This window comes from Tachypleus tridentatus, chromosome 13, assembly GCF_004210375.1.
Source record: "Tachypleus tridentatus isolate NWPU-2018 chromosome 13, ASM421037v1, whole genome shotgun sequence".
Classification (NCBI taxonomy): Eukaryota; Metazoa; Arthropoda; class Merostomata; order Xiphosura; family Limulidae; genus Tachypleus; species Tachypleus tridentatus.
Genome location: NC_134837.1, coordinates 105011541 through 105038849, shown reverse-complemented (window position 1 = coordinate 105038849; position 27309 = coordinate 105011541). Strand labels below are relative to the sequence as shown.

General features: G+C 31.8%; 1 protein-coding gene across 2 annotated transcripts in view; it reads left to right on the top strand.

Annotated features, from left to right (window-relative positions):
- LOC143240619 (eukaryotic peptide chain release factor GTP-binding subunit ERF3A-like) overlaps positions 1-23480 on the top strand; it is a 50383-nt gene extending 26903 nt beyond the window's left edge. For both annotated transcript variants that reach the window (XM_076483350.1, XM_076483351.1), the window contains exons 7-15: positions 3105-3259; positions 3807-3953; positions 4893-4986; positions 9356-9436; positions 16787-16888; positions 18219-18290; positions 18881-18970; positions 22327-22495; positions 22649-23480. In XM_076483350.1, the coding sequence (XP_076339465.1) occupies positions 3105-3259; positions 3807-3953; positions 4893-4986; positions 9356-9436; positions 16787-16888; positions 18219-18290; positions 18881-18970; positions 22327-22495; positions 22649-22692 (954 nt within the window). In that variant the 3' untranslated portion in view covers positions 22693-23480. The remainder of the gene's footprint in view (positions 1-3104; positions 3260-3806; positions 3954-4892; positions 4987-9355; positions 9437-16786; positions 16889-18218; positions 18291-18880; positions 18971-22326; positions 22496-22648) is intronic.
- The last annotated feature ends 3829 nt before the right edge of the window (positions 23481-27309 follow it).

The window sequence follows — 27309 nt, the reverse complement described above, 5'->3', positions numbered from 1 at the left end:
TTGCTGCCTGTGGTCCCTGAGACCAAGTTTTTGGGGCTTATCTTTGACTGTAAGCTGACCTTTATACCACACATTAAGGAGCTACGGGTCAAACTTACAAGAGCACTGAATATCCTCCGTGTCGTCTCTACCACCAGTTGGGGAGCGGATCGACGTTCTATGTTAAAGATATATCGTGCTTTTATTCGATCAAAACTCAACTATTGATCACTAGTCTGTGGCTTTGCCAGACCATTGGCCTTAAAGATGCTGGACCCTATTCATCATCATGGGCTTTGGCTCTGCACTGTGGCTTTCCGCACCTCCCCAGTTCAGAGCTTATATATAGAGTATAGAGAACCATGAACCTTCTTTGCACCTCCGGCATTTGCAGCTGTCTTTACTATATGCTTCGACACTTCATTCCTTACCAAAGCATTCCACCTGGGGTTGTGGTTTTCTTCCTTGATGGGTCATGCTTTTTCAGACCAGACAGAGTGCCATTGCTCCTTTTGGTCTTCATATCCAGACGTAGTTGGTTGAATTGGTTCTGTTTTGGATAACATTGCAGTATCCACTGGTCAGCCCATCCAACCATGGCTTATTACAGTCCCCAAATGTGACCTTTCTTTAAGTTATCTGAAAAAAGCAGATACTCCCGATTGGAAGTACCATTGTTTATTTACTGAATATTTTTCAAACAATCTTTCCATTCCAATTTATACGGATGGTTCCAAATCAAGTGACTGTGGGCTCTGCCGTGGTTTGTTACAGTTTGGTGGTTGTTCACAGAATCCCTTCTACAGCTCCTGTGTTCACTGCTGAACTGTACACCATATTTCTGGATCATATTGAAGCTAAGCAGTACTCCAACTGCACTATTTATCTTGACTTGCCTAGTTCTCTACTGGCCCTGGTATCACTTCACACTAGTTCACACTCTGTTCTCGCTGATATTCAAAACCGACTGGCCCATTTCTCATTAACATCTACTTCTATCCAGATTTTCTGGATACCAGGCCACGTTGGTATTCACGGGAACGAGCTTGCAGACATGGCAGCTAAATCTATCCTCTGGAACTATCACCACTGTGCCTATTCCATACATGGACTATGGTCCTGTATTCAAGGCTCAACTCCATGCCAGCTGGCAGTTGACTTGGAGTGAGCAACGCAAAAACAAGCTTTTCCAAATAAAACCCTATATTGGACTTTGGCCATCTTGTTTTCATAAGGATTGGAAGGAGGTAGTTGTTCAAACTAGGCTACTCATTGGTTACAGTATTTTAACTCATCGTTTTCTTTTATCTGGAACTGATGCACTAGTGTGTAGTTAGTGTAACACTCAACTCACTATAAGCCACATTTTACTTTCTTGCCATCGTTATGACTCTCAAGGACAGCACCGTTTTAAATATGTTCTGTCCCAAGGTTTGTCCCTAATATTAGACAGTGTTATTGGTGAGGGTGGCTCTGTCCACCTTGATAAAGTTTTTAGTTTTTTAAAGGCCATTACTCTTTTTAATGTCATTTAAGTGTTTTATATTTATTTATTAAACATTTTTTATTGTGGTTCCCTTTTAAGAATCACTATCTCTCTAGTTCGATTTGAAATTAGAAAATGGCCGTAACATTAAATAACTCGACACCATGACTGGAAAGACCAACTTCAGTTTTTTTTACTTTACCTTTTGATAATGGCCGTAATGACACATAACCCGGAACCAGGACTGGAAAGGCCAACTTCAGATGACTGACGGTGGTTTTTGTACTTACCTGTTAGTCTTCCTGGTGGGTTATGATAATTACCATTCTGCTACAGAAAGTCCTTTACAACTTCTCTTACTGTAGTTTCTCTCTTAACATTGTACACTGGATGTCAACATTGGTTTTTTACAATTTATGTTTTTAATTGCTGTTTTGTTTTACCTTCATTTCCTTTTATGAATTTTACTACATTTACTTTATTTTTATCTTTTTACCAGATGTTTGGCACAGATAGCCCAGCTGCTTTGTGCCATAAAACACTAAATCAACCAAATCTTAAAACCCGACACATTATATATATTTAATTGTAGACCAAGTTTATCAAGTATTCCATGGTTGACTTTGAATATAGTGTTTAAACAATATAATTGATTGAACTTTATACTTGTGGTACCTTATTCTGCACATGTTGGAAGGTTTTACTGAGTTACATTCAAAATTTAATTTAAAAAACTTCACTTTGAATTCATCTAAGTGAAATTAGTATTAAGATAGATATTACAATTCAAAATTTGATACTATATAGCTCTTAAACTTCAGTATTGTTTTAATGAGACACACGAGCAAACTCGAGTCTTAACTTTCAGTCTGTAATTTGAATAGTACAGTAATACTTCTGTATCTAGCCCAAAACTAGGTTAATTGTTCTGTCTACACATCCTTCTTTCATATTTCTTAGGGTCAATTCTTTTCTGTCTCAGGAAGTACATTTTGCTAATTCCTGGCAAATGCCATGACCATATTCTGTATTTAGACTTGAGATGTAGAAGCCACATGGTTATAACCAATTGAAAGCACTCATTGGGAACTATGTAAAAACTGTTAATCTTCCTAAGTTATTGACACTGATTGTGAGGAAATAGTAATAACATATATAAATATTTCATTGCAGAGGAAAATGTCCAAAATATCTGCTTGTTTTTCTTTTTAAAGCACCACCTCTCTACAGCCCATGAAAATAGTAATGCCACCAGCAGTAAATCATTACCTTGTATTCAGAGAGTTTAATTTGTTGCAAAAATTTGCAAACAAATTCTTGAACAAATTTGTAATTAAAATACTCGATTACAAAATTTAAAAAAAAAAGTGTACAAAAGGTTTTTAATGTTTTCAGATAGTCTGCAAAACGCTGAACATATTATCGAAAGCTATAGTAATGGCTAGCTTCTTGGTTACTTTGGTGGTCACACATTAAGCCTTTTGAGCCTAACTTGTAAACACAGAGTTAATGGTATATTCTTAAAAAATTTTATTTACTGCATTTTTTATAATATTCTTCAGTTTTTCAATATTTTTGTGTAGACACGTACATTGGCTGTATGTTGATATTTTGTTTTCCATATCACTATTTTTCTTAGGTAATCTCAGCAAGAAAGGGTGAATTTGAAACTGGTTTTGAAAGAGGAGGTCAGACCAGAGAACATGCCATGTTAGCAAAAACAGCTGGAGTAAAACATTTAGTAATACTGGTGAACAAAATGGATGATCCAACTGTTGAGTGGGCTGAGGACAGGTGAATAAACAAACTTAGTTTGAAATTAATCATGTTATGTTTTATGCCACTCAGCACATCTGTTAGGAATTGAATTTGATCAAATGCCTCCTTATTCAGAATTTTACTCTCTTTTTTTTTTTTTAAGATAGTCATTTTGATGTAATTTTTCATATTAAATAATTTCGTAAACTTTATGCATTGGTTTTTAATGCCATGAAGCACAGTTAACGATACTGCATATGGTACTGTTGTCCAAGTTATAATTCTCTTATCTATTGTCTAATCTACATAGTTTCTTTTGAGGTTTTTTTTAAGTTTGTCATTGTTATTATCCTGAAAAAGATGAATAAGGTTTTTTTTCCCCAGTGAAAGTTTACCTCAGTTTGATTACTATTACTGTGATACTTTTTTTCTGTATTTTGTCTCGGGGTGTGGGTATCTTACAAATATGAGAACAGGTGTTGACTAGAGTTTTAAAATATATTAATTTATTGATAAAACTAACTGATCATATGTGTGGGTATAGTTAGCAGGAATAATGCTCTGTTCATTTCTTCTTGCATAGGTTCAATGAATGTAAAGAAAAACTGGTACCCTACTTGAAGAAATGTGGCTTTAATCCAAAAACAGACATATTCTTCATTCCATGCTCAGGGCTTACTGGAGCATTTCTTAGAGACCTCTTAGATGAGAAAACTTGTCCATGGTATAGGTGAGTAAACTTTTAAGGTATATTTTCATTTATATCTAAATTAGAGCACATAATAGAAGCTTTTAATATCTATCAGTCATTTTCTTTTTATATATAAGCTATCTTTAATACAAAATTTCTTTTATAATTGTCAAGTATTGAGTATGCTGGTTTTAAATTCTGTATTACATCATCCTGGAGCCCAGATGTGAGCAATATTTTACTCCAAAGTGCTGAAGACTTTGTCAGGTCAGTGAGCATTTTAAGCAGATGCACTCTGGAAAAGAGTAAACATCAGTGATGACAAGAAAACCCACTTGTAGAGAAAAATATATGTGTAAAAATGGCTGGTTTTGGGTTGAAGAAATTTTTATTTCTTTTATAATTGTCAAGTATTGAGTATTGTATTATATCAACCTGGAGCCCAGATGTGGGCAATATTTTAGTCCAAAGTGCTGAAGACTTTGTCAGGTCAGTGGAAGTTTTAAGCAGATGCACTCTGGAAAAGAATAAACTTCAGTGATGATGAGAAAACCCACTTGTAGAGAAAAATATATATGTAAGAACTGCTGGTTTGGGTTGAGGAAAGTTTTATGTAGAGGAGCAAACCTGACGATGACCGAAGAAGGTTGAAACATTGTTCACTCCTCTGCATAAAAATTTTCTCAACCCAAACCAGCCATTTATACATATATAGAATAAACATCAGTACAAATTACTTTGTATATTAAAACTATTCTTACAACAATACTAAATGTATTGATTTACACAGTAGAACAAGTTATTCTTTGCTGAATATTTTATGTACTTACTGTTAAGAACAAAACAAGATAGGAAAACATAAAGAATCATATCACAAGAAAAAAGTTTACTGAATACAAACAACTGAAATTTATTTAGGAACCTTTTTTTGCTTTGTCTAAAAACTTCTTAAAATTATCAATGTGTATTAAATTTCAGAGGCCCATCTTTACTTCAGTACATTGAAACACTTCCATCATTAAACCGGCCAGTGGAAGGACCTTTCATAATGCCTGTTGTAGACAAGTACAAGGTAAGACAATTTTCATCAAAGTCCAAAAAGAAATTTAGTAGCAGTGGTTGTTTACATAAGTCATTTTAAAACAAATACTGTGTAAACACCACAAGTTTTTTGAGTGGTAAATAAATTGCACAATGAAGTTAACTTTTTTTAGTTCAAAAGAAGATTTAGATGGTGAGTAATGTAGAGATCTGTGTTAGCACTGAACTATTTTCTACAAAATAATGCAGGCAGATAAAGTTAGTTATGTAACTGAAAATGAATTATTTTTATTTCTTTTTTATCAAGTTGATGTAATAAAGCTTTCTGAAACTGTAAGGAGAGAAACTTGCATTTTATTTTTGGTTATTTCATAAGATAAAATTTTGTTTTAGTATGCAGTGTATAATTCCTGTTAAACCACAAAGATTTAGATAATCTATATTGAATAATATTGCTTTGTTTTTCAACACACTTAATCCTGTTGCTGCAGGCATTATTTACTGCTCGTGTCACAAGATTCTAGTGACTTACATTCAAAATTTAATTATACTACTTTTTTGTTTACCAATTAGTATAGCGTAACTTAATAGCTAATAATCTATATTTTAATAGTATATAAGTTTTGAGTTCTTAATTTTTCAAAACAATATTAAACAAAATCCTGATTTTCCTCTCGTGTGAGAAATGTTACTTTTTCTCTAGGCATCCTCCTTTCTCTATTTTATTCACCATCCTTCTAATAAGTATGAAATTTTACATAAATTACTCACTATAAAACTATCATTGCTCAGACAAACCATAATTATTGTAGTCTCTAATCTTGTTTGGTTACAAAGCCATTAAATAGAAAATCAGATCCCTCTTGCCACACTCATCTGTCATGTCCTCTCTTTCATGATTTGTTAATAGTTCTCTTATGTTTAATATTATATTACTTATAACCAATAGAAAGCCAAGGTTTTGATCTATCAAGTGACATGTTGATTTTTGAACAGAGAAGCTTTCATGGGAAAGATAACTACTAGTTTGGATGACCTTGAAACAGTTCTTGTTGTGCAGTTAGGAAACCAAAAAATTGTCATAGTTATGGAAAATTATCTGCTTTTTGCACATAGTTTTTTTGAATCATTATTTAGTTATATAAAAAAGTAGGGTTAAGTGTCATTGACAGTGAACAGCACATTTATTCTTTATTTATTATTATAAAAGTTACTAAAATGTAAAAATAGGGATATCCTTAGGTTAGTTAAAATTATATGAGGTAAGATAAATAATATGATAAAAATGTTTCACAAGGCACACATGCAAGGAGCTTGGAGATGCTCATTGATAAAATAATATTGCAATGTGTGCTGTGCATTATCCTAGTGATTAACAACTTATAATTGCACAGATAGTAATTAGACATGGTTCAAGGGGCAAAAAACAAAAAAATTAATTATAAATATATGTGTAGTGTTACAAGTTTAAAGCTACTTAGGGTAAACAAATGTAATTTCACACAACATTTGAAGTCATTATAGAAAGAAAAATACTGTAATTTAAATATTTCGATTTGGGGAGGTAACAAGGTTTGTTAAATTGACCAGTGTTGTATAGAGTTAGTGTAGAGAAAATAACATAAAATATAGTTTTACTGAAAACAAGTATTTGAATTGTACTTATAAGGTTTTAGAGATTATGCAAATGAAATTTGGGATTTTTCATATCAAGAAACGTACTTTATCCTAACATGAAAATCACTTTGCACATGGTCTAGTTAAAAATACTCAGTATATTCCTGGACAAATCTCTCTTTTATTTCATAGAAAATATTTCATTAAAGAAATATATTTTTTTGTATATAAAATATTTGATGTTTACTGTAACTTTGGAAAATTTTGTGAAGATGTATTTACTATGTTAAAGGTTAGTAGCATCAAGTTAATGACTTTGAATAAGTAAAAGAGGTTACATGGTTGGTCAAATTGACCAGGTCTGTCCATGATGAAACCCTCTTGAAGTAAAAACATATCTCGGTGTATCTCAAGATAGTCAAGTATGGGTGATTTTTCTGTGGATTTCTGTTTTGAATTGTGTATCGGTTCTTGTGATCTTGAGGTTGAGAAATTCTATTTGGTTAACTTTTTCATATTTACAGATGAACTTAATGTTAGGGTGTATAGAGTTAACATAGTTGAAGAAACTGAGTATTTGTTCTACTCAGTGTTGGGATGTATAGAGTTAACATTGTTGAAAAAAACTGAGTGTGTGTTCTGTTTAACCACATTAACTCTATACACCCCAACATTAAGTTCACCTGTGAACAGGAAAAAAAAAAAAAAAAATTTTTTTAACCTCGAGATTACAAGAACTGATACACAATTCAAAACAGAAATCCACAGAAAAATCACCCATGCTGGATTATACATTCTCTGCAACTTAGCACATGAAACAAAACAAAACCTCAACATATTAAGAAACCAAATAAACACAGCCATAAAAGTATCAGGTGAACATAGTTTTTGTTGATTTCATTGTTAAAATAAGATGACACATCAACATCAATAAATTTCCTCCAAAAACTGTTGAAAGAATTATATGCACACACTTAGATCAACAACACAATCAACAACAAACAAATGATAATAGGTACCAAGGTACAACAAACTACAAAACCTTACAGTACTACATAAACATTTGGAAAAAACGTAAAATACAACATTCCAGTAAACATTAAATTTTATTCAAAAACCAGGTACAAAACTAAAGTCCATACTATGTAAAAACTACCTTGACAAACACAACACCAACATTATTTATAAAATACAATGCAACAACTGCCACGACTTCTATGTTGGAGAAACAAGCAGAAAAAATGGAAAATAGATTCAAAGAACACAACATAGCCATAGAAAACATCCAGATACTAAGTAGGGAAACAAATATAAACAAATGCATAATCAAAGAATCCCTGCTTATACAACAACTAAAACCAAATTTAAGCCAATATAAAGGAACACCTTTATACCTATACTAATTAATAACCTAATATCTAACTGCTACATCACCTACATTCCCATACATGTTTACACTCTTGTCCATAAGACATGCTAGGCAATGGTCAGTTACAAACTTTCTCTTTGTTAACCTGAGGATGACCTAAGAAGTTCAAAACATTGTTCTCTACTTTAATTTAATAAAAGTTTTAATACCCCTACGTGGCCAGTTCTGTGTTGAGAGAATAATGAGTCCCTACCACAATTTTTCCAAATCACTTTTTAAGAAAAATAAAGGAATGAACATTAAGGAAAGAGATATTAAGGTTATTTTTTCTAACAACTTGTTGGGAAATGCAGCTACCCTCTTTGTGACTTTTACATATAGCAAGGTTAAACATTCTCTTTTTTTTATGGGGCTTGGCATGGCCAGGTGGTTAAGGCTCTTATCTGGTAATCTGAGGGTCCTGGGTTCAAATCCCATCACACCAAACATGCTCACCATTTCAGCCGTGGGGGTGTTATAATGTGACGGTCAATCCCATCAGTCGTTGGTAAAAGAGTAGCCCAAGAGTTAGCAGTGAGTAGTGATGACTTGCTGCCTTCCCTCAAGTCTTACATTGCTAAATTAGGGACAGCTACTGCAGACAGCCCTCGTCTAGCTCTGTGAGAAATTCAAAAACAAACCAATCTTTTTTGTGTCAAAGATTACAATAAACAAAAGGAGACTGACAAAAGTTTTATATAAATTAATATCCGTAATTAGACATGCAGTGCAAACTTAAATGTGAAAACTGAAAATTGATTTTCTCACTTCTTGGTAATTCATTAAACAGAGTAGCATTAATGAGCCAGTCTATATATTAGTTTCATTAGATTTTGTAGATAGGCATTCAAGTATTAAATAGTTCTTAAATTTAATATTGGGGTTTAGTGCTGAGGTAATGGTAGTGTTACTTTTTATTTTTTAAACATATGTGATACTTTTGTCATCTAAATATTGAGCTTAATTTTTCATATTATTTAATGATCTTAATTTTATTAAATTAGTCACTTTCATGTTCTCGTAGATGTTTAACTCAACTGGTGATTAGATATTGCAGAAAGAGAGAGCACATAACAGTAATCAGTTTTCATCAGGATTTTCTATGGTTAACCAATCTTAATAATCTTCACCCAGTAAGTTAAGCATCAGTGGGTATTGGGTGTTCCCACCATCTTTTTCTATTGAAATTTATTATAATTAAAACTAAAATGAAGTGGAATATGCAAGATAATTGTTCAACATCCACCACTCTCATCTTATTGGAATAAAAATCTTTGATTCTCCAATGGTGAAAAATAATACATGAGTATTTGTAGTTTGTAAGTAGAATATAAAGAACAGAATCATGTTTTAAAACTTCACTTTTTATTTACAGGACATGGGGACTGTGGTTCTAGGCAAAATTGAGTCAGGAGCAGTGAAGAGGAATCAGCAGCTTATCCTAATGCCTAACAGGGTAAGTTTATATCAGAATGCAGTTCAAGTAGATGGTATGTTTAAGGTAAGATGTTTATTGAAATGTTAAAAGTTATTGGTAAATGATGATGTACAAATAATTTGTATTGAAGTTTTGCATACACAAGACCAGAATCATTTGATGAATTCTTGTCCACCATTTTGGATGTCATGCTAGAGTCTATAGCACCCTGATATATCACATATTCTGTGACTGATATTATCCAAGGATGTTAAGAATTTTGTGGGGAGAATATTGACAGTGATACCTGGTAAAGCTAGCAGGTTTAAAAGGCAACCCATACATTTTTCCTGGAAGATTATTTTTTGACATCATTAGAGGCACAACTGGATTAGTACAGAATTCACCCCTCATGACTTCCATTTTTTCTTTGCCTGGCATGTATGAAATTTGACCGTATTCTTCTCTGCTTGTCTATTCTTGAGTGACTTGATGTTTTAAACACTCCGTAGGAATACAGTGAAGGGAGAGTGGGTGATCTTTCTTGGCATCTGTAAATTTAATCAACAGATTTATATGTATTGGCAACTTGTCTGAAACGACTAATATTATGATGCTAAAATACTTATTCATGAAGAACTGAATCAAAGTAAAACTATTTCTAATCTGTTTGACTCGCATAACAAAATTTTTAGACATTTTTAGGAAAATTTTAACACCGAAATGTCAGTTAGATACTGTTGAAAAACATTGTAATGTGATGGGCTGCCAAAGTTTATTGTATGGCAAATCCAAGTATATTGGAAAATATATTAAAATATTACTCAAATACAATACTGAAATGAACATGGGGCTTCTAATCCATGCTTGAGCCATCTACAAAGCAGAGTCAAGGCTTTTGATAAGTTTGTTTGTTGTATTTTGTGTCATTTTGGGGGATAATCCAGGCCAAAACTGTTACGTTATCAAAACTTTTTCCCTGGCTTTGGGGCTGGATCATCATTTACATTTTGATCCCATGGTATAAAAGGATACATTTATCTGATATTTATTTTCTACTATTGAAAAATCAGCATTCATACCTGCCATAAAATGTTTGTCACACAGACAGCTATAGTGTGATGGTTCCCAGTCTTTCCAGTTGGTAACTTATATCCAATTTCATCACTGTTTATCTTTTAGAAAATGATAGAAAGCATGGATTTTGTCCCTGTTTGTTACTACATTCAACAATATAACAATCTACAACCATTGTGGTATTGGATGAAGTGAAGGCATTAATTTCTTTAAGATGAGTAAAGTTCACACTACTAAGCATGAAATAAACACATGGTAGCTTGGCATTCACAATGGTTAAGACTGCTGGATTTTACAGCTTGTGAGATTATGTGCAAAACCTCAATAATGGATATGCAGCACATTGGTTTTAAATAACTTTTTTCTTTTTGAAGCAGTTTTTCAAGACTCCTTACAGAGGTTTATGATATGAGTGAATTTATCAATTTATGTCTCTATCTTGCAAATTTAATATATGTAAGGGAAATATTACAAAAAAATCAACCTGTGGTGATTTTAGTGACTTACATTCAAAATTTGTGTTTTTCTGGTGAATGTTACAGAATTGTTTATAATTATTTATATTTGTCCAAAGACAGTATTATTAGCTGTACTGTGTTTTAAACACAACATTCTACATTCAGTCTGTTACTGTTTTCCGACATAAGTGTACAATAATGTTTTAATCATACCATCATTATATCTTTTGATACATGACTGTCTGAAATTGTATTTAGTATTCATGTACTGTTGCATGTATCAAACTATGTTTCCGACTTAATTTTTTTTATAATTTTATCACCATCCAGTAGTTTTGGTAGTAAATACATTTCTTGATTGATGGGTATAATTAGTAAGAGAAATATGAGATTCTATACTAAGCTTTTCTAGCCTGAAGGTAGTTGTATTGTCATTTCTGCCTTTGCATTTGTAAAACCTGTTAACTCTAATTACAGTTCTGCATACATTGCACCAAACCTATAACCATGAGTGTAGTCATACCATAATGTTTGATAATGTATGTATATTTTCATGAAATTTAGTAAACATTGAAAGATTTTTGGGCACAAAACATCACGTTATTTTAATTAAGTATTAAGATTTTTTAATTGGAAATTTGCTTGTGAATTTTTTCCTTTGTGATGTTGGCTATCTGACATGGAAAGTAATTTTGATTTTTAGAATAAAATTTCTTTTCTTTATCTGAAAGTTGTTGAATATCATTTGCATAATCTCTATGACTTTGTAAATATCTAAAATGTTTTTAGTTTTTTTTAAGAAAAACTTTGATTTTTATATGTTAATTTCTTTACCTTTTATCTGTATTGGGTTGGTTGATTTGACTGACCTCATAACCACTGAAAAAAACTAAAGTAAATTTAAATTGAACTTTTTTGTTCTAGAGTAACAGCAAGTTGTAACTGGAAACCATAAATGTTTATTCCACAAAACTTAAATTTTGTAGCAAAATGCAGGTATTGATATTTACTTTTAAAACGTTTCTGATTAATAAAACTACCATACAAGTTGTATATCAGTATGGTTATCAAAAAGCACAAAACTGGTTTTTACAAAGTACAAATGTCTTAGTGCTACCATACCATTATTTTGTAAAATATATTTTGCTAACCATGCATTACATGTTTATTTATATATATATTATTACTATTTACTAACAAATTTTGAATTTCATTTATTTTTCTTAAAACTTAATAATGATTTCTTTTACTTATGATGGTATGAAGTTTCTTTGTAATTGCATGTCATATTTGCTAAGCCTCATTTTGCATGTAGAGGCTGTAAATAAAGTAATTTTTGTAGACTTTAAATTACACCTCTTGAAATAACAAAAACAGTAACTTACTATACTGATACCACCAAATTCCAATGTAATTTACCAGGCTTCCTAATCATACTGTATCTGGGCCTAAAAAAATCTCATTTCCCATCAGCATATCGCTTTCAACATCACCCTTCAAACTTACAAAAGAAATTACTTCTTTACCCATGTGAAGACTTTATGAAGACTTGGCAGTATTATGTAGTGCAAAATGAGCACTTTTGGTGGATTATAAATATTGAGAGAAGTGTATGTAGCTAGACAATTATTTTCAAAAGAGGAAGAGTTGGAGCCACTGTATTGGGTTTGCTAAATATAGCAATATGTCAGCAAATAGAAAAGTTATGAAGTTCTAATTTTATATTCTAGCTTATAAGTAATGTTAATTTAAGTTTCTAATTATTGAGGAACTATAGGCATTATGTTGTGGGTGTCATGAAATGTAATCTGAACAAAAGCAGAAGATAGCATAGTATGTGACACACAAAACCCTATATTTCAAAATGGGCTTATCTTCCTCACACAAATGCTATCTTGATCCTTGTCAGCCCACTAAGCATGGCTAAAAGAATTTTTAATAATCAGCATTCTAGTCTTTATACCACACTGGTTTTCTGAAATTTCTGAAGATGTACCTATCATGTGACTACTATCCACCAATAGTATTGAGCCACCTATAATGCCACAGCTATCCCAGCTCAGTCCTTACTTTCTCAATTGGCGTGAGAATCTTAGATGAGTGTTTACTTTTTCTGGACGTGACAGTAATTTTTTATTGTGCTTTGTTACCATATCTGATGAAATCTGTCAAACAGTTTGTAATTTTCAGTGTTTCATTTCTTTCCTTAAATGTTGAATTGAAATTTCCTGTGGCATACAATATTACTGCAAGAGACAACAGTGCACATGGCATGAATTCCCAGGACACAGGGTTGACTTTATATGCTGAGAAAGTACGTGCCTTTGTTTGTAGGGAGTTAATCGTACTTTCAGCAACTATTTTCTTCTTTTCAACATGACACTCTTTCTGAGAAAGAATAATCCCATTGAGCTGCCACTTTGGTTTCTTCTTTTTCAGGCACATGCTTCTCCCAATTGCTGGCTGCTGTGTCTTTCACCTGGGGGAGACTTTCTCTTCTTTTGTTTTCTAGCTTTTAGTTCTCCCAAGAGAATTGTGTTAGGTTTTTCAACTTCTACACTTCACATCAGTTGATATACCCACAGTATACCTGGTTGTGATCCCCTTTGCTTAACTTCTTTACATATGAAAAATGTAAATATTTCATGGCATCAGTCCTCAGGCTTTGTTAAGGTGGGCATGTATGTGTACTTTGTAATCTCAGTTACTTTAGTTTAATAATTGTACACTAGATAATTATTACTTTGTAATTTTGATAAATTCAATCTTTGAGCACATTTGTTACTTTTGCGTATTTTGTTAGTTTGTTAATTTCAATGTATGGTAAATTAGTCACTGCTTATTCGGGTGCTTTGTAAGTAACTGTTGTAACTTTGCTTGTTAGTTATTATTACCTTTTTTGTGGACTAGATACATTTTAAGGGTTTATTCATTTTTTTTATGAGTACTTTATTAACATGGTATGTTATGATAGTTTGTAACTTATCATTACTACTGGTAACATAATTCATTGTTTTTTTTTAACATAGCTGTTAACTATGTAAGTGTCAGACTGTGTTCTTCTGGTTAATTTCATAGAATGATATGTTAATTATTGATTATTTATGTGTTTTATTTAATTTTGGTCTGTTTACACATTTGTTTTTATTACATTATGGACTGGGTAAATTTAAATGGTTTGTTCATGTCATAAATAAGTACGTTGTTAGTTGAGTATGTTTGTTCACTTTAAGTTTTATTTTCATTATTCGTAAGTATGTACCTTCTCCTCCAAATTTTAGTCAGTATAGGTCTTAATTCTCTGTCCTTGCCATCTTGGATACTTTCTCTGTCTTGTACCTTAGATGTTGCTTATTAATGTGTTGTCTCAGTAATTTTTGTAAGTTAGCACCTTCATTATTTTTACATTGTTTGTGAACAAGAATAATTTTGGTACTTTATTTGTCAGTCCATTGTCTACTGGGTATATTTTGATAATTATATCTAGTGATTGTTCTGAATTTTTTTACAGTTGTTCAGTTGTGCCTTCTCTTCCAAATTTTTTCCAGTGTAGGACTTAAAATTTTGCTTTATGACTTCTGTTACATATTTGTGTCTTTGCTGTTCATAGGGCTGGGTTGAGCTTTGGTTCTTTTTCCTATGTGCATGCTCTTCTAGTGTTTAGTCATGGAATACACACTATTTCCTGACTTTTGCACTCTATGAGTTTCATCATCTTCCTTCTGTAGTTTTACTGCTTGCTGATTCTTGTTCTTAGTCCACTCACATTTCTTACAGCTCAAAATGTTCTATTTCTTTGGTGATGTGGACTTGCTTGGAAGCTCTCATTCTCATTGGTTGGACTCGTGTGTTCCATTCAGTAAATGCTCCTTGATCAGTGGAGATATTCTTCTGATCCCCTGCTGGATGGTTGTACAGAGTCTATACTGCAGTTGGTGTGCTGTGTACTCTTCCTTATATGTTTATATCTGTTCCCATTCTCCTCTTTGGGGGGCTGAGGTTCTTCCCTTGACTCCTTTAAGATTTCTGGTCTCTGGTTGATCAAGGAGTCTTTCTCCATATGGCCTTTTTCTAAGCTTTGGTGGTTTGTTGAGCTTTGTTCCACATCTGTCCTCTCCTATGTTGTGTGTGGTGTGGTTATTGTAAATTTCTACCTCTCCACTGTGGTCATTTATATCATTGAGCCAATACCTATTCCTGGTCTCTGAGCTTTCAGATTATGGATCTCTTTTTTTTTTTTTTCTGAGCCCACTGTCATCACATTGTAGTCTTCACTTGCCTTTTTCCTATCTCCTTCCATCTGGGAGTGGTTTGATTATCTTCCACCAAGATTCTCATCACAAAGTGACCTCTCCTTCCACAGATGTCATTACTCTGTCTTAATGCATGGATTTGTTTTGTCCATTGTCTCAGCCCAGGATCTTACTTTGTACTTTGCATCCTTCCTTCCCAATCCATATCTTTTCTATTTGTTGAGATATGGACTGAATCAAACACAGTGATCCCATTCACTTCTTTTCCATTTTTGGAAATGACTGCTGTTTTACACTTACTTGAATATACGAAGTGTGAATTACCATTAAAAAAGTCAGAATGTCCCATAGTTTCTTTCTCAGCGATTTTTGAAGTGCAAAGAAGCCACCTCATTCTTTCAAGCAAGTAGATTGTGTCTTTAGTCTGCTCGAGATTACTTTTTTTTTTAAGACTCAAATACAGTGTAGTTACAAAGTTTGATAGCCTGTAATGGAATTATGTGATATTGATATAGTTATTTATGATTTTTCAGTTATTTCAAAGATATATATATATATATATATATATAAAATTCGAATAAAGTTTGTTTCACAACCTCCATGTGTGAAATTTGAAAAGTCTTAGCAAGCTACAGCAGACAGAAAATTAGTACAAAGGTCAATATAATTAGAAGATATAATTGTTTGCCATTCTTATTTATTCACTGTTCTGTAAGAAAAATAAGCTTGAGAACTTAGTAATCATCTACATATATATTTGTGACAATTGAAATGTTACTTGTATTTTACCAAATTCTTGGCTGTAATGTTAGCCAGGCATGACTGAAAGGTCAATATAATAAATATATATATAATAATACCAAATTTAAACAATAGTTATTCTAGAATAAAATTAGATTAAATGTATTTCTTAATTTTTTTATGGTGGGTATGAGGTCATTCAAAGTGATAGACCCCATATAGTTAGGGAAGAGAAAATAACAAAGAAAATATAAGATTGTACTCAAAACAAATATTTGAAATGTATATAAAAGGTTTTGGATGTTACACAAATGATATTTGAGATTTTTAGGATGAAGAACAGTTTTGTTATCATAACATTAAAGCTACTTCACACATAAACTAGTAATGAAACAAACTCAATATTTTTAGTAAAAATACTAATACTTTTCCATAAATCTGATTTTCGTGTTCAAAAAGCTTTCGATCTTTACAAAAGTCTACCAAATTTTGTGGAAGTGCAATTACTGCATCAAAAGTTAGTGTAAGTTCTTAAGTTGTGTACATTATACCAAGCCCATGGCAAAAGGTTCCTTTCCACACTTAAACTCTTTTGGTTGCACTTTTTTTTTCCAGACCTAAGGTATTTTGGATTGGATTATATTTGCTGTAACATTAAGGAATAAACTCTAATTCTTTAATTGAACATCCATAAGAATTTTAAGATATTCTGTGTCATAGCCAGAGTTGGGAATAAGATTCAAGATTATTATGTAATTTTTAAAATAACCTGTTGTAAATGTAGATCATGTTATATACATCTTGTATTAAATGGATTGAAAATATCTTGCAAGTATTGTTTGTTTGTAATTTTTCTGTAGAAACAAGTAGAAGTGTTAACTTTATGGACTGATGAAGAGGAAGTCAACATGGTTTCCTCTGGTGACAGTATAAAGATAAAACTCAAAGGAGTAGAAGAGGAGGTAGTTCAAGAATAAAAACATTTTTAATATAACTTATTTAATTCATTTCACTTGAAAATTGCTTTTAACTGGTCACGTAATGTTTGTTTTTCAAGAAAGATGTTCAAAATTGAAGGATCATTTTACTAATAAAATGTAAATGTTCAAGATACATTATCACTGTATAATATTTATAATAGGTAAATGTAAGAAATTTAGAAAAATGTGTTTACTTTCACTGAGCTTTGAGACACCACAATCATCCAAAATATTTTTTAATTTCAGTTTCATATGTTTTCAGGAAGGTCCAGAGAAGAATTTTTGTGAAAAATACATCTAAGTATTAACACAATGCCTGAAATCAGTGAAGTTTAGATTTACCTTAAATAAAAGTGATTCTAGTGTACATTTATCAGGATTATCATTGCTGTAGTCTTGCCAAAAATACTTTTTCCTGTTTAATTATATCCTTAAGTTTTGTGAATTATTTCATAAGTTATGATTCTAGGTTACATTTAATGGGACTACTACAGCTCTAATCTTAATGAAAACACCTTACATGTGTAATTAACTCTGGGTTTTGTTAATATTGTCCTAAAGATGCTTGGACATTGATATTCTGGTGTATAAAAATTACTGATAGCTCAAGTTTATAATGTGATTAGTAGGAGTAAAATTAAATGAGATCAAAATGAAATATCACTGTGTATCACAATTGGTATCTTATTTTTAACTTCATTATATACAGGTTTCAGATACATATAATATGTATGCATATATAAAAATATTGAAACTTTGTTAGCATTTGAAGTTTCTACTCCAAATTGTAATTTACAAATTTTCAGAAAATATTTCCATAAATTCAAAATGTTTTTATATTTACATTAAAGAGAAATAGAAACATTATGGTTTTAGAAATGTGTATGTGCTTATAATTAATCTGAAATATATCTAACAAAACACCTCACATTTCACTATTGTTTATACTTATCACTTAAATATCTTTTCTTGTGTCTTGCAAACACATATTAATTCATTAAAGTTTACATCAAAACCCAAATGACAAAATATTAGAAGATAAATGATTAAGTCAAGCCTAATTTAAAAAAAATGTTTTTTAAACTCTACAAAACAAAAGATTTTTAGCTGCTTATGAGAACAGTTAAGATTCTCTTTTTTACCTTACTATTTACAATTTCTGAGGATTTAATCAGATGTTCAAGTTAATATCCAAAGTTACAAACATTGTGGATTACTTAGAAATGAATAATATATGCCATATAGTACTTGATATACATATAAATTTAAATTTGTTTACTCTAAGACTGTACAATTGTTTTTTTTTTTTTAGGAAGTTCAGTCAGGCTTTGTCCTTTGTGATGCAGACAATCCATGTACAGTTGGAAAAGTTTTTGATGCTCAGGTGTGTAACTTTATTAGCACTCGACATGCTGTCATTTTGTTTGAAATATTATTGAATATGTACTCAGCTATAATAATGCAAGTTTTTTTTTAAATAATTTCTGAGGTTATGCACTGAAAATGGTCTGGATCTTAAGAAAACAACTTGGCTATGTTTGTGTATATATATATAAAGTTTAATTATAATAAAAGAAACTTTACTGATGGTCCAATGCATTAAGTATTGTCTTGAAATTATGAAAAGAGACTCTTACATTTTTTCCTTGGAGCCCACATTCTGATACTTGCATTTAAACAGCTATTCTTTTTGTTGATGTTCAGAGTTACAAGTCTTGTTTCCTCAGTCACTCCTGTGAGCCATTAAAAGAATAGTAATCAATTTTAACACTAGAAATTTTAAGTTTTTAAAGTTCTGATAAAACAATATTTCATTTAATTTACCAAATGTTTAGGGGACATCAGTGTAAAATATTTCAACATGTTTTGTTTTTAGTCGTGACTCAGCAATGGCAATGTTCATGTTTTATTTTTATGTAGAAGTGATACCTCTAACTTGTGAGTTCATTAATGTTTTTCTGGTTTTTTTCATAGGTTGTGATCCTAGAACACAAGTCCATTGTATGCCCAGGCTACACAGCTGTGCTACACCTACATGCAGCTGTGGAAGAGGTTTCTGTAAAGGTAGTGTTCACATTTATATATTTTGTTCCATTAGTTTGCCAATACATTCTTCTCACATCTATATCCACATCAGTTATAACTGGGATAAAAAAGCAAACATCTGTATCAGTGTGTTATCAAACATATTTTTAAGAAAATGTCTAACCTTTTCATTATAAGTAGGTCAAAATGTGCATGTCATAATTTTTTACAGGGTTTTCAGTATGCTGAAATAAACTTGACGTCAAAAAGAAGTTAAGTCACATTTTTAGTTTTAATTTTTTTTAATTGTTTGAGGAAATATTCAAATAAATCCTCAGTCTCCTCTAGAATGAAAATCATGACATTTATTCACTAGGTCTTCCCTCTTCTCTAATTTAATTACCACTCCTATCTGAAATATGCAATTCAACATAAATTACTTGTGATATAGATACTACTTAGGCAAAGTCTTAATTTTTATATATTTCAGTCTTGTTTGTTTATATTGTCATAAACTAGAAAATCAGACTCATCTGTCATATCTTCTCTTAATGAAATTTCAGATAATTTTAATATACGAAATGGCACATAGTTCTCTTTTGTTTTCAGTTCAAAGTATTGTCTGTTTCTTTTACAGCTTGGACTCGTAAGGGAATTATTTAAACCCATCTTATCGCAATTAAAAAGCCAATTAAACTATGATAGTTAGAAGATGTTTGTGTGTGTTATTAATCCATGTCCTTAGGTTAATTAAGTAAATAAAAAATTTAGCATATCGGCATCATCATTATAGATAATGTAACTAAGATAATGAAAAAAATAAAAACATTCTTCATGAAGTATGATTGCAAACAGGTCATGCTTTATATCATTCAATGAGATAATGTAAGCTAAGTAATCTACAAATTATGTGGCAGGATTATTAGTTAGACACAGTTCAAAGGACTAGAAAACAATATTAAATAGAAACAGATACAGACTGTTAAAAGCTTCAAGCTTTTTATGACAAACAATTGTATTTTGTTATTACAATTTACAGTCATCCTATAAAGAAAAAAATAATTCAGATGTATTGGATACAAGCTGATCAAATCAATTGAGGCTTTATTAGAGTTGGGGTAGAGAAAATATAATATTACCAAGAAAAAACAAACTTGTTTAGAGATTATGCAAATGAAATCTGAATTGTTTCAGATTAAGTTGAGTATTTGTTTTTTAATCTTGACGTGAAAATCACTTTGTACTTGGAGCAGTTAACACTCTTGACTCCATATGTTCATGGACAAATCTTCAGTAAAAATGTTGAATTAGAAAATATGATTTTCTGTGTACAAAAGATGTAATTCTCACTTAAAGCTTGCTAAATGTTATGAAGAAATAAATACCATATTAAAAATTATAGTGTGGAAACTGATGGTTATTTTGTGGTTATATGGTCAGTCACGTTGATGAAACCTGTGGAAATATTTAACCTTATTGTGATGGGTCACAGATCAAAGGCCATATCATCTCGTTTGTTGACTTGCATTCAGATTTTATTGAAGTGCTACTGTATAAATTTATGTCAGTAAGTTTAGTATCAAATTGTAGATTATAATTCAAATTTCGATATTATATATTAGTTAATTTCTTAAAAATAAATATTAAAAGAACATGCCTAAATATCGATTTTTGTAAGTCACATGGAATGTTGAATCCAGCACTGGTTTGGATTAGATATTTGTGATATCAGAATATTAAATTTATAGTTTCCTACAAATTACCACGATTAACAAGCTATAATTTAAAATAAGAACCTCGTATATTTTTGTTTTGTTGAGATGTGTCTTATTAACTGAATCAAACACAGTTTTCACTTTGGAAAGGGTCCCTTATATAGATTTACTTCAATGTATGACATGAATAACCAATCAACTGCTTAAAATGTCAAACTAATAATTTCCTCAGCCATTTTAATGTGTTAGAATCCATTTCATTCTTTCACACCAACATTTCAAGGAGGTAGGGTTGTATCTCTAGTCTGCTTGAAATTTCATATTTTCTGAGACCTCAATACAGGTTAATTACTGAGCTTGATAAATTATAATGAAATTCTGTAGTATCAATGTAGTAATTTAAGTTTTTTTAAAATTTTTCAACTGTGTGTATATGTGTGTGTATATATATATAAATAACCTAAAAAAATATTGTTTCACATACTGTATGTAGAAAATTTGAAAAGCTTTAGCAACCTGTGTCAAGCAGCATCCAAGTACACGAAGGCCACAGCTATGAGAGAGAATTATTTGCTTTAATTTGTTATTTACTGTTCTATGTTTTAAGAAAAATAAGTTCAATAACTGATTTCAAAATTGTAATAATATATGTACTTGTATATTATATAATAATTAAAATGTGACTATGTTACAAAAATACTAGTCTACTAAAACACTGCCAGGACAGGTTCACTTTGAAAAGACTGAATGTGAGTTTTATATTATTGGATAATGTAATATGAGTGCACTTGCCCTGCATCAGTGCAAGCTCTGTAATGTTAGCTATGCAAGACTGGAAGGACAGTATAACAAAAAAAAAATATATATATATATATACATAAAGGTATATAACATATATGAGATTTAAGCTATTTAAAGTAAAAATTTGTATTTTTGTATTATAATATTTAGTTATTCTGGAATGAAAAAAGCATAATTTATATATATTTCCTGTTACTGAAAACAAACATTTGAAAAGTATTTAAGAGATTTTGGAATTACACAAATAATATTTGAATTTTTTTTAGGACAAAGAATAGTTTTTTAATCATAATATGAAAATCACTTTGCACTCGAACTAGTAACAAAGCAGACTTGATATTTTCATAAACAAATCTTTAGTGAAAAAATACTTCATTAAAAATCTGATTTCTTTATATAAAAAAACATTAACAATCTACCACATTTTGTGAAGATGTATATACTGCATAAAAAGTTGTAGTATTAATACTTGTGCAAATGTGTATATGAACTCTTTTTTACATCAAGCCTGCTGCAAAAAGTGTTAAACCAAGATTCTGCATAAACTATATCCCATGTGCACAGTTAGATTTTATAATTTTTGAACAACATCCATATCTGTACCTTTAAGTCAGTAGTTGTGCTTATATGTAGTAGTAAGATTTAGGGTTAAGGTGACCCCTATCTCCCACATATCTTATAATTGTTTTGTCCCAGAAAAGACAATATCCATCCAGTAAGGAGTATTGTACAGATAAGTGGGTTTTACTGTCTTATATTGCAAAGGATATTGTAAGCTGCATTCAAAATATTTTTTCATCTGTATTTTATCTTGATAAGTATATTATGTATTTTTAGAAATAAAATAAAATAGTTTAATTGTATTTTTTATACACATAGGCCTTAATCTGCTTAATTGACAAAAAGTCTGGGGAACGGAGCAAGACACGGCCTCGGTTTGTGAAACAAGATCAAGTGGCTATTATGAGATTAGAATGTTCAGATTTGACCTGTATGGAATCATTTAAAAAATTCCCACAAATGGGACGATTCACGTTACGAGATGAAGGTATGGAATTTAGTGCCTTAAAACATTCAGTAAGTTATTTGAATATAACTTTTTTAGAAAAAATGTATCCCTTCTCTTAAATAATGTATATACATTTAATATTTATAAAAGTATGTTTATGCTTACGACTTACTCTGTTTCCAATTTTTGCAGGTCGCACCATTGCTATAGGAAAAATTTTAAGAGTAGTTGAGTAAAGAGTTGAAAAGACTCCATATACAATATCTGAAGAAAAGTGAACTGTCAAGAAGGCTTGCTGCATCCCCAGCATCAAAGATGTGGAGTTTGCTGACTGCTTAGCCTTTTTGTATCAAGATCCTTTTAACTGCAGGCTTATTTTCTAATAACTTGGGCATGGGAGAAGCCATAGAGAAAAAAAATATTTTTATCATCTTTATTGTACTTCCATACAAACGAAGAACAGCTCAGTGTGTAAGAGCTTGTGCAAAGTATTCCTCACGTATACTGATTTGCATTTTTATAAACCGTGTTACTAATGAGACCTATAGAATATGCTTTGTTATTGGCTTTACCATAAAAACATTGACAGACTGTGTTTTTAATGGAACAAAGCTCTCAGTGGAGGAACTTTTTTTGGTATTTGCTCGCTCCTTCTGAAGGTTTTAATGATAATTTTGGCTTTATTTGATAAAAATGACAGTTTTTCATCATGATTAGGGAAGAAAATTCTTACAAGAAATTAACAAACTGTACTGGGATGACATTTAATCCACATAACTGGAAGAGTTATTAAATTTCATACACTTTTGGTGAGATTGATCGTGTCAAGATTAGTTGGTTGCCTTGTTATATTTCTTACAGAAGGTTAATAAAAGGGATATATTAATGACATGTTCATTAAAAGGAAACCTGTTGCTAGAATAATTTATTTTCAAATGGTAACTACAGTGACACTGACATAAGAATATGTGTAAGTTACACACTGTATTCCTCTTCAATAAAGTTATATTCATAACAGTGACAATCTCCTAGGTTATCTGTAAAATTTCTGATGAAGTAATTTATTTCCAGGGAAGTTACATGATTTAAAAATAAATTTTTACTAAATCAAATCTTACATTTGGAGTAGCTATTTAACCCTAGTACTAAAATATTGATATACATGATACCCAGCAGACTTGCAATAAATCTAATAATTCAGCTCAAGGAAGTTTATTGTAAGATTCAACAACATGGCTAGTTCTCAGAAAACATGTTAACATATTAGAATTTGTTTTTTCTTTAAATATGTCTTAACTGCATAATCATGCTCACTTGTTTTATTATCTTTAATACTTGATAAAATAAAAAAGTCAAGTGTAATATAAAGTAAAATATGAAGCTAGGCAAAACAGTCATTTCTTGGCCACAAATTTTTCACTTCTTTCTATGTATGCATGGAAGTCAACATTTTATTCTCCAAACTTAGTCACATACACCACTGAACTGTAAAACATCAGAAGTTATGATACCACATACTTTAAATGGAATACATACCTGTAATTAGTTAAAATCTCACAGAATTTGTCAAATGAGATTTGACAGTATTAATAGTAATTGCTTTATGCTGTTTATAACCTTTAAGAATATTTCCAGAAACAGACCTTTACAGATTTTAAAGTAAGGACATATAAAGTGATATTTAGGAACATTTTACTTATCACATAGGCTTTTGTAAAAAAATCTAAGCAAATATCATTGTTAATCTCAACTAAAAGATCGCCTGTGTTTAAAGCATTCAGTTGGGTTTTTTAATGTTTTTCTTAAATCTTTGATATGTAAAGATCTCATCATAAACTACTATTTTTAACATTTTATTTTTTTAATGTCATTTAAAAAGTACAAAAATTAGCTCAGACCATCTAAAACCTTATATGCTAGCTACTTCTTCAACCTTGGGCTTTTTGGGGAGAAGTGGGGGAACAAGCCTTGCTGCTAAATAGCTTCAGAATGTTTCTTTCCGAACTAAACTTCTCTCTAACCTGTCAGTTCAAAATTAAGGATGCCTAATTCTTAAATAGCTTTGAAAGAATACTTGAAAAACAAACATATCGGAGATAAGCAAAAAAAAATTTATTTATTTTTTTTTGGAGTTTGTTGGCGTTGTTTCTCCACTGTAGATTGATTTACAAAATGCAGTCAGATATCAAATACTTAAAACGTTTATTTCCCTTTAAAATTATGTTGGAATTTCATCAGTGCAACAAGCTTTTTCATTTTACAAAGTTATAATAGGGGCGTAGATTTTTTACACCCGATGGGGAGGGGGGGGAATGATTTTTGCAACCACTTATGTGGGCTGTTCAATTTGCAAATTGGTAATCTCTGATTGCATGAACCTGAAAGCTGTAAACATGCAGTCACAGAGTAATCTTGTTGCCACGATACTTCAAGGTTTCTATATAGGTTTGTATAAGTGAGGTGTTGTGAACAGTTTTCAAAATACAATAGAATAAAGACAAATGTGTCACAAATTAACTGCCACATGAATTTATTCCTGCACACTGCACAGTATAAAAGATGGCCATTATAGTTTACAAGGTTACTAATAACTTTCATTGTATGAATTACGTTATCAAATATTAATAAAATTAGTAATTACCTTTGGTAAATTTATATCTACTGAAAAACTGTTCATCTTGTTTGATAAAAATAATTAAGATGTCTTTGCGAACTCTTGAAAACTACACATCAATACAATGTAGCACATAATTATTCATACTTTTCACTGAAGTAAAATTCATCTAGTCCTCTAATCTACATGTTCCCAAACCTAGACCTCCTTTGTGATGATCTGTTTATGAATTATTTCATAAGCTCTTCTATATTTATTTTGTCGACCTCATCTTTGTGAGCGTGACAAACTGCCACATGGTTGTGGCAGCACTGATACATAGTTGACCTTAACCACGTCTTCAACCGTCTTAATGCTGAAAAGCAGCGTTCACATTCGCAGCTGGTTACTGGACATACAAGCAAAATTTTCATGAGAAGAAACACTTCACTAAACATTTGCTGGCTTGTTTCATGCATTTTACAGTAAGCATCCTTCGCACCTTTCAGAGATACTGCTTTTGTTGTTCCTTTGAACATGGGCAACTGAAACTCGACCCGTTGTGCAGATACTTCTGGATAGAAGTTTATAACCGAGTTGTCAATCTTGCCAGATATTGCCTCAATTTATTGTTGTCTGCATTGAATCTAGTGGTCAGATGTTCTATGACTGTGTCCACAAATTCAAAAAATAGTCTTGTGTAATAATCTCTAGCTGTTGCAGAATGGTGTGCTGAGCTATGAGCTGTGCACCTTCTTGAGGGTCTGCGAATGCGTAGTAGTTCAATAGGCGCCAGATCTAGGGAAGTTACCTTTTTTCTCAGCTTCATCAAATATCTTGTTATTTTCCTCTGTTCGCAAAACACGCAATTGCTCAACTGTCATTGCAGATGTTTCAATCATGCCAGATACTGTCGCTGATTTTGCTTGGAATGCACGGTTTAGTTCCTCTAATGCAGCTAATGGATTCTAAGCCATTAACAATCCTAAAACTGTCTTTCCTTTGTCAAATCTGTCCAGCAAACCTCGTGCTTTCACTGCTACATTTAACTTTTCATTCTCTAATTCCGACAAAGAATCAACAATGTTACTGTAGTGATCATTAGCACATGTAATTGCAGATAGGCGGCACAACCAGCGTGTTGGACACAGTGGTGGGCGGATGTATTTAACTGGACCATTGTGGCTGTCTGACAAAACAATATTTTCAAAGATTGTCTTGTATTTGCCTGACCTCTGAATGTTACATTATTAAATTAACCTTGTGTGTTCTGCAGTGAAAGAACAAAGCTGACGGTTGCTTCTCCTTTCTTTTTTGCCTGGCATCCACTGTACGTACCACTCATGTTAGCGGCTCCATCATAAGTTTGTGCTCTTAATCCTGACAGTGGTAACTTGAGTGTAGTCAGTACATCAAGTATAGTCGAGGATATTGTTTCACCAGTTATATTGAAACCACTGTACAAACCAAGAGATGTCTCATTGACATCAAGGTTCTCATCTACGTGTCGTACACATATTGCTTTCTGTTCGGTACCTGTAACATCTTGAGTGCCATCAACCATTAATGCAAAGATTTTACTTTCCTGCAATTCGTGTGCTATGTTCCTCAGTATGTGATGGCTGAACATCTCCATTATTTCATTCTGAGCCTGGGGTGATGTGAATGTAGTTTTTTTACAAGTAGGCCGTCAATTCAGGATCTTCCTCTTCCAGGAGCTTCATTAACTGCAGGAAGTTCCCCTCCGTATCAGTATGTCCACGTAATGCTAAACCTTGACGCAGTAAGAAACGTAAACTTCTGAATATTTTAGCTAGTCTTTTTGCATTCTTCCTGCTGCTGCTTTTTTCCATGATGTAGTTGGACAGTCACTGGAGTTACATCAAGTGAACCTTCTGGAGATGTAGCGAATTTGTGCTGAGAGGAGGATTGGTGTTTGTGGAATTTCTGTTTTGCCTTTTTCCAGTTGCAAAAACTGGTGGATATGAAAGTTTTCTCCACTGGGCTCTCCAATTTCCCTGTAAAAAGGCCTCTATTTTCCGCCTTGGCACAATGAAAGCATATGACTTTTTGAGTCTGATTGTCGAAGTGCAGCCATGGGAATTCTTCAAACCACTTACCCTGGAAGTTCATATTTTGAGATTTTGATTTCTGCTGTGGTATTAGTTGTGCGTCTGGATGATATGGTTTTCCACACTGTAACTGTGGAGTGTCAGAATTTTCATTACTGCACAAACTTGTTTCACAACTATCTGGTAGT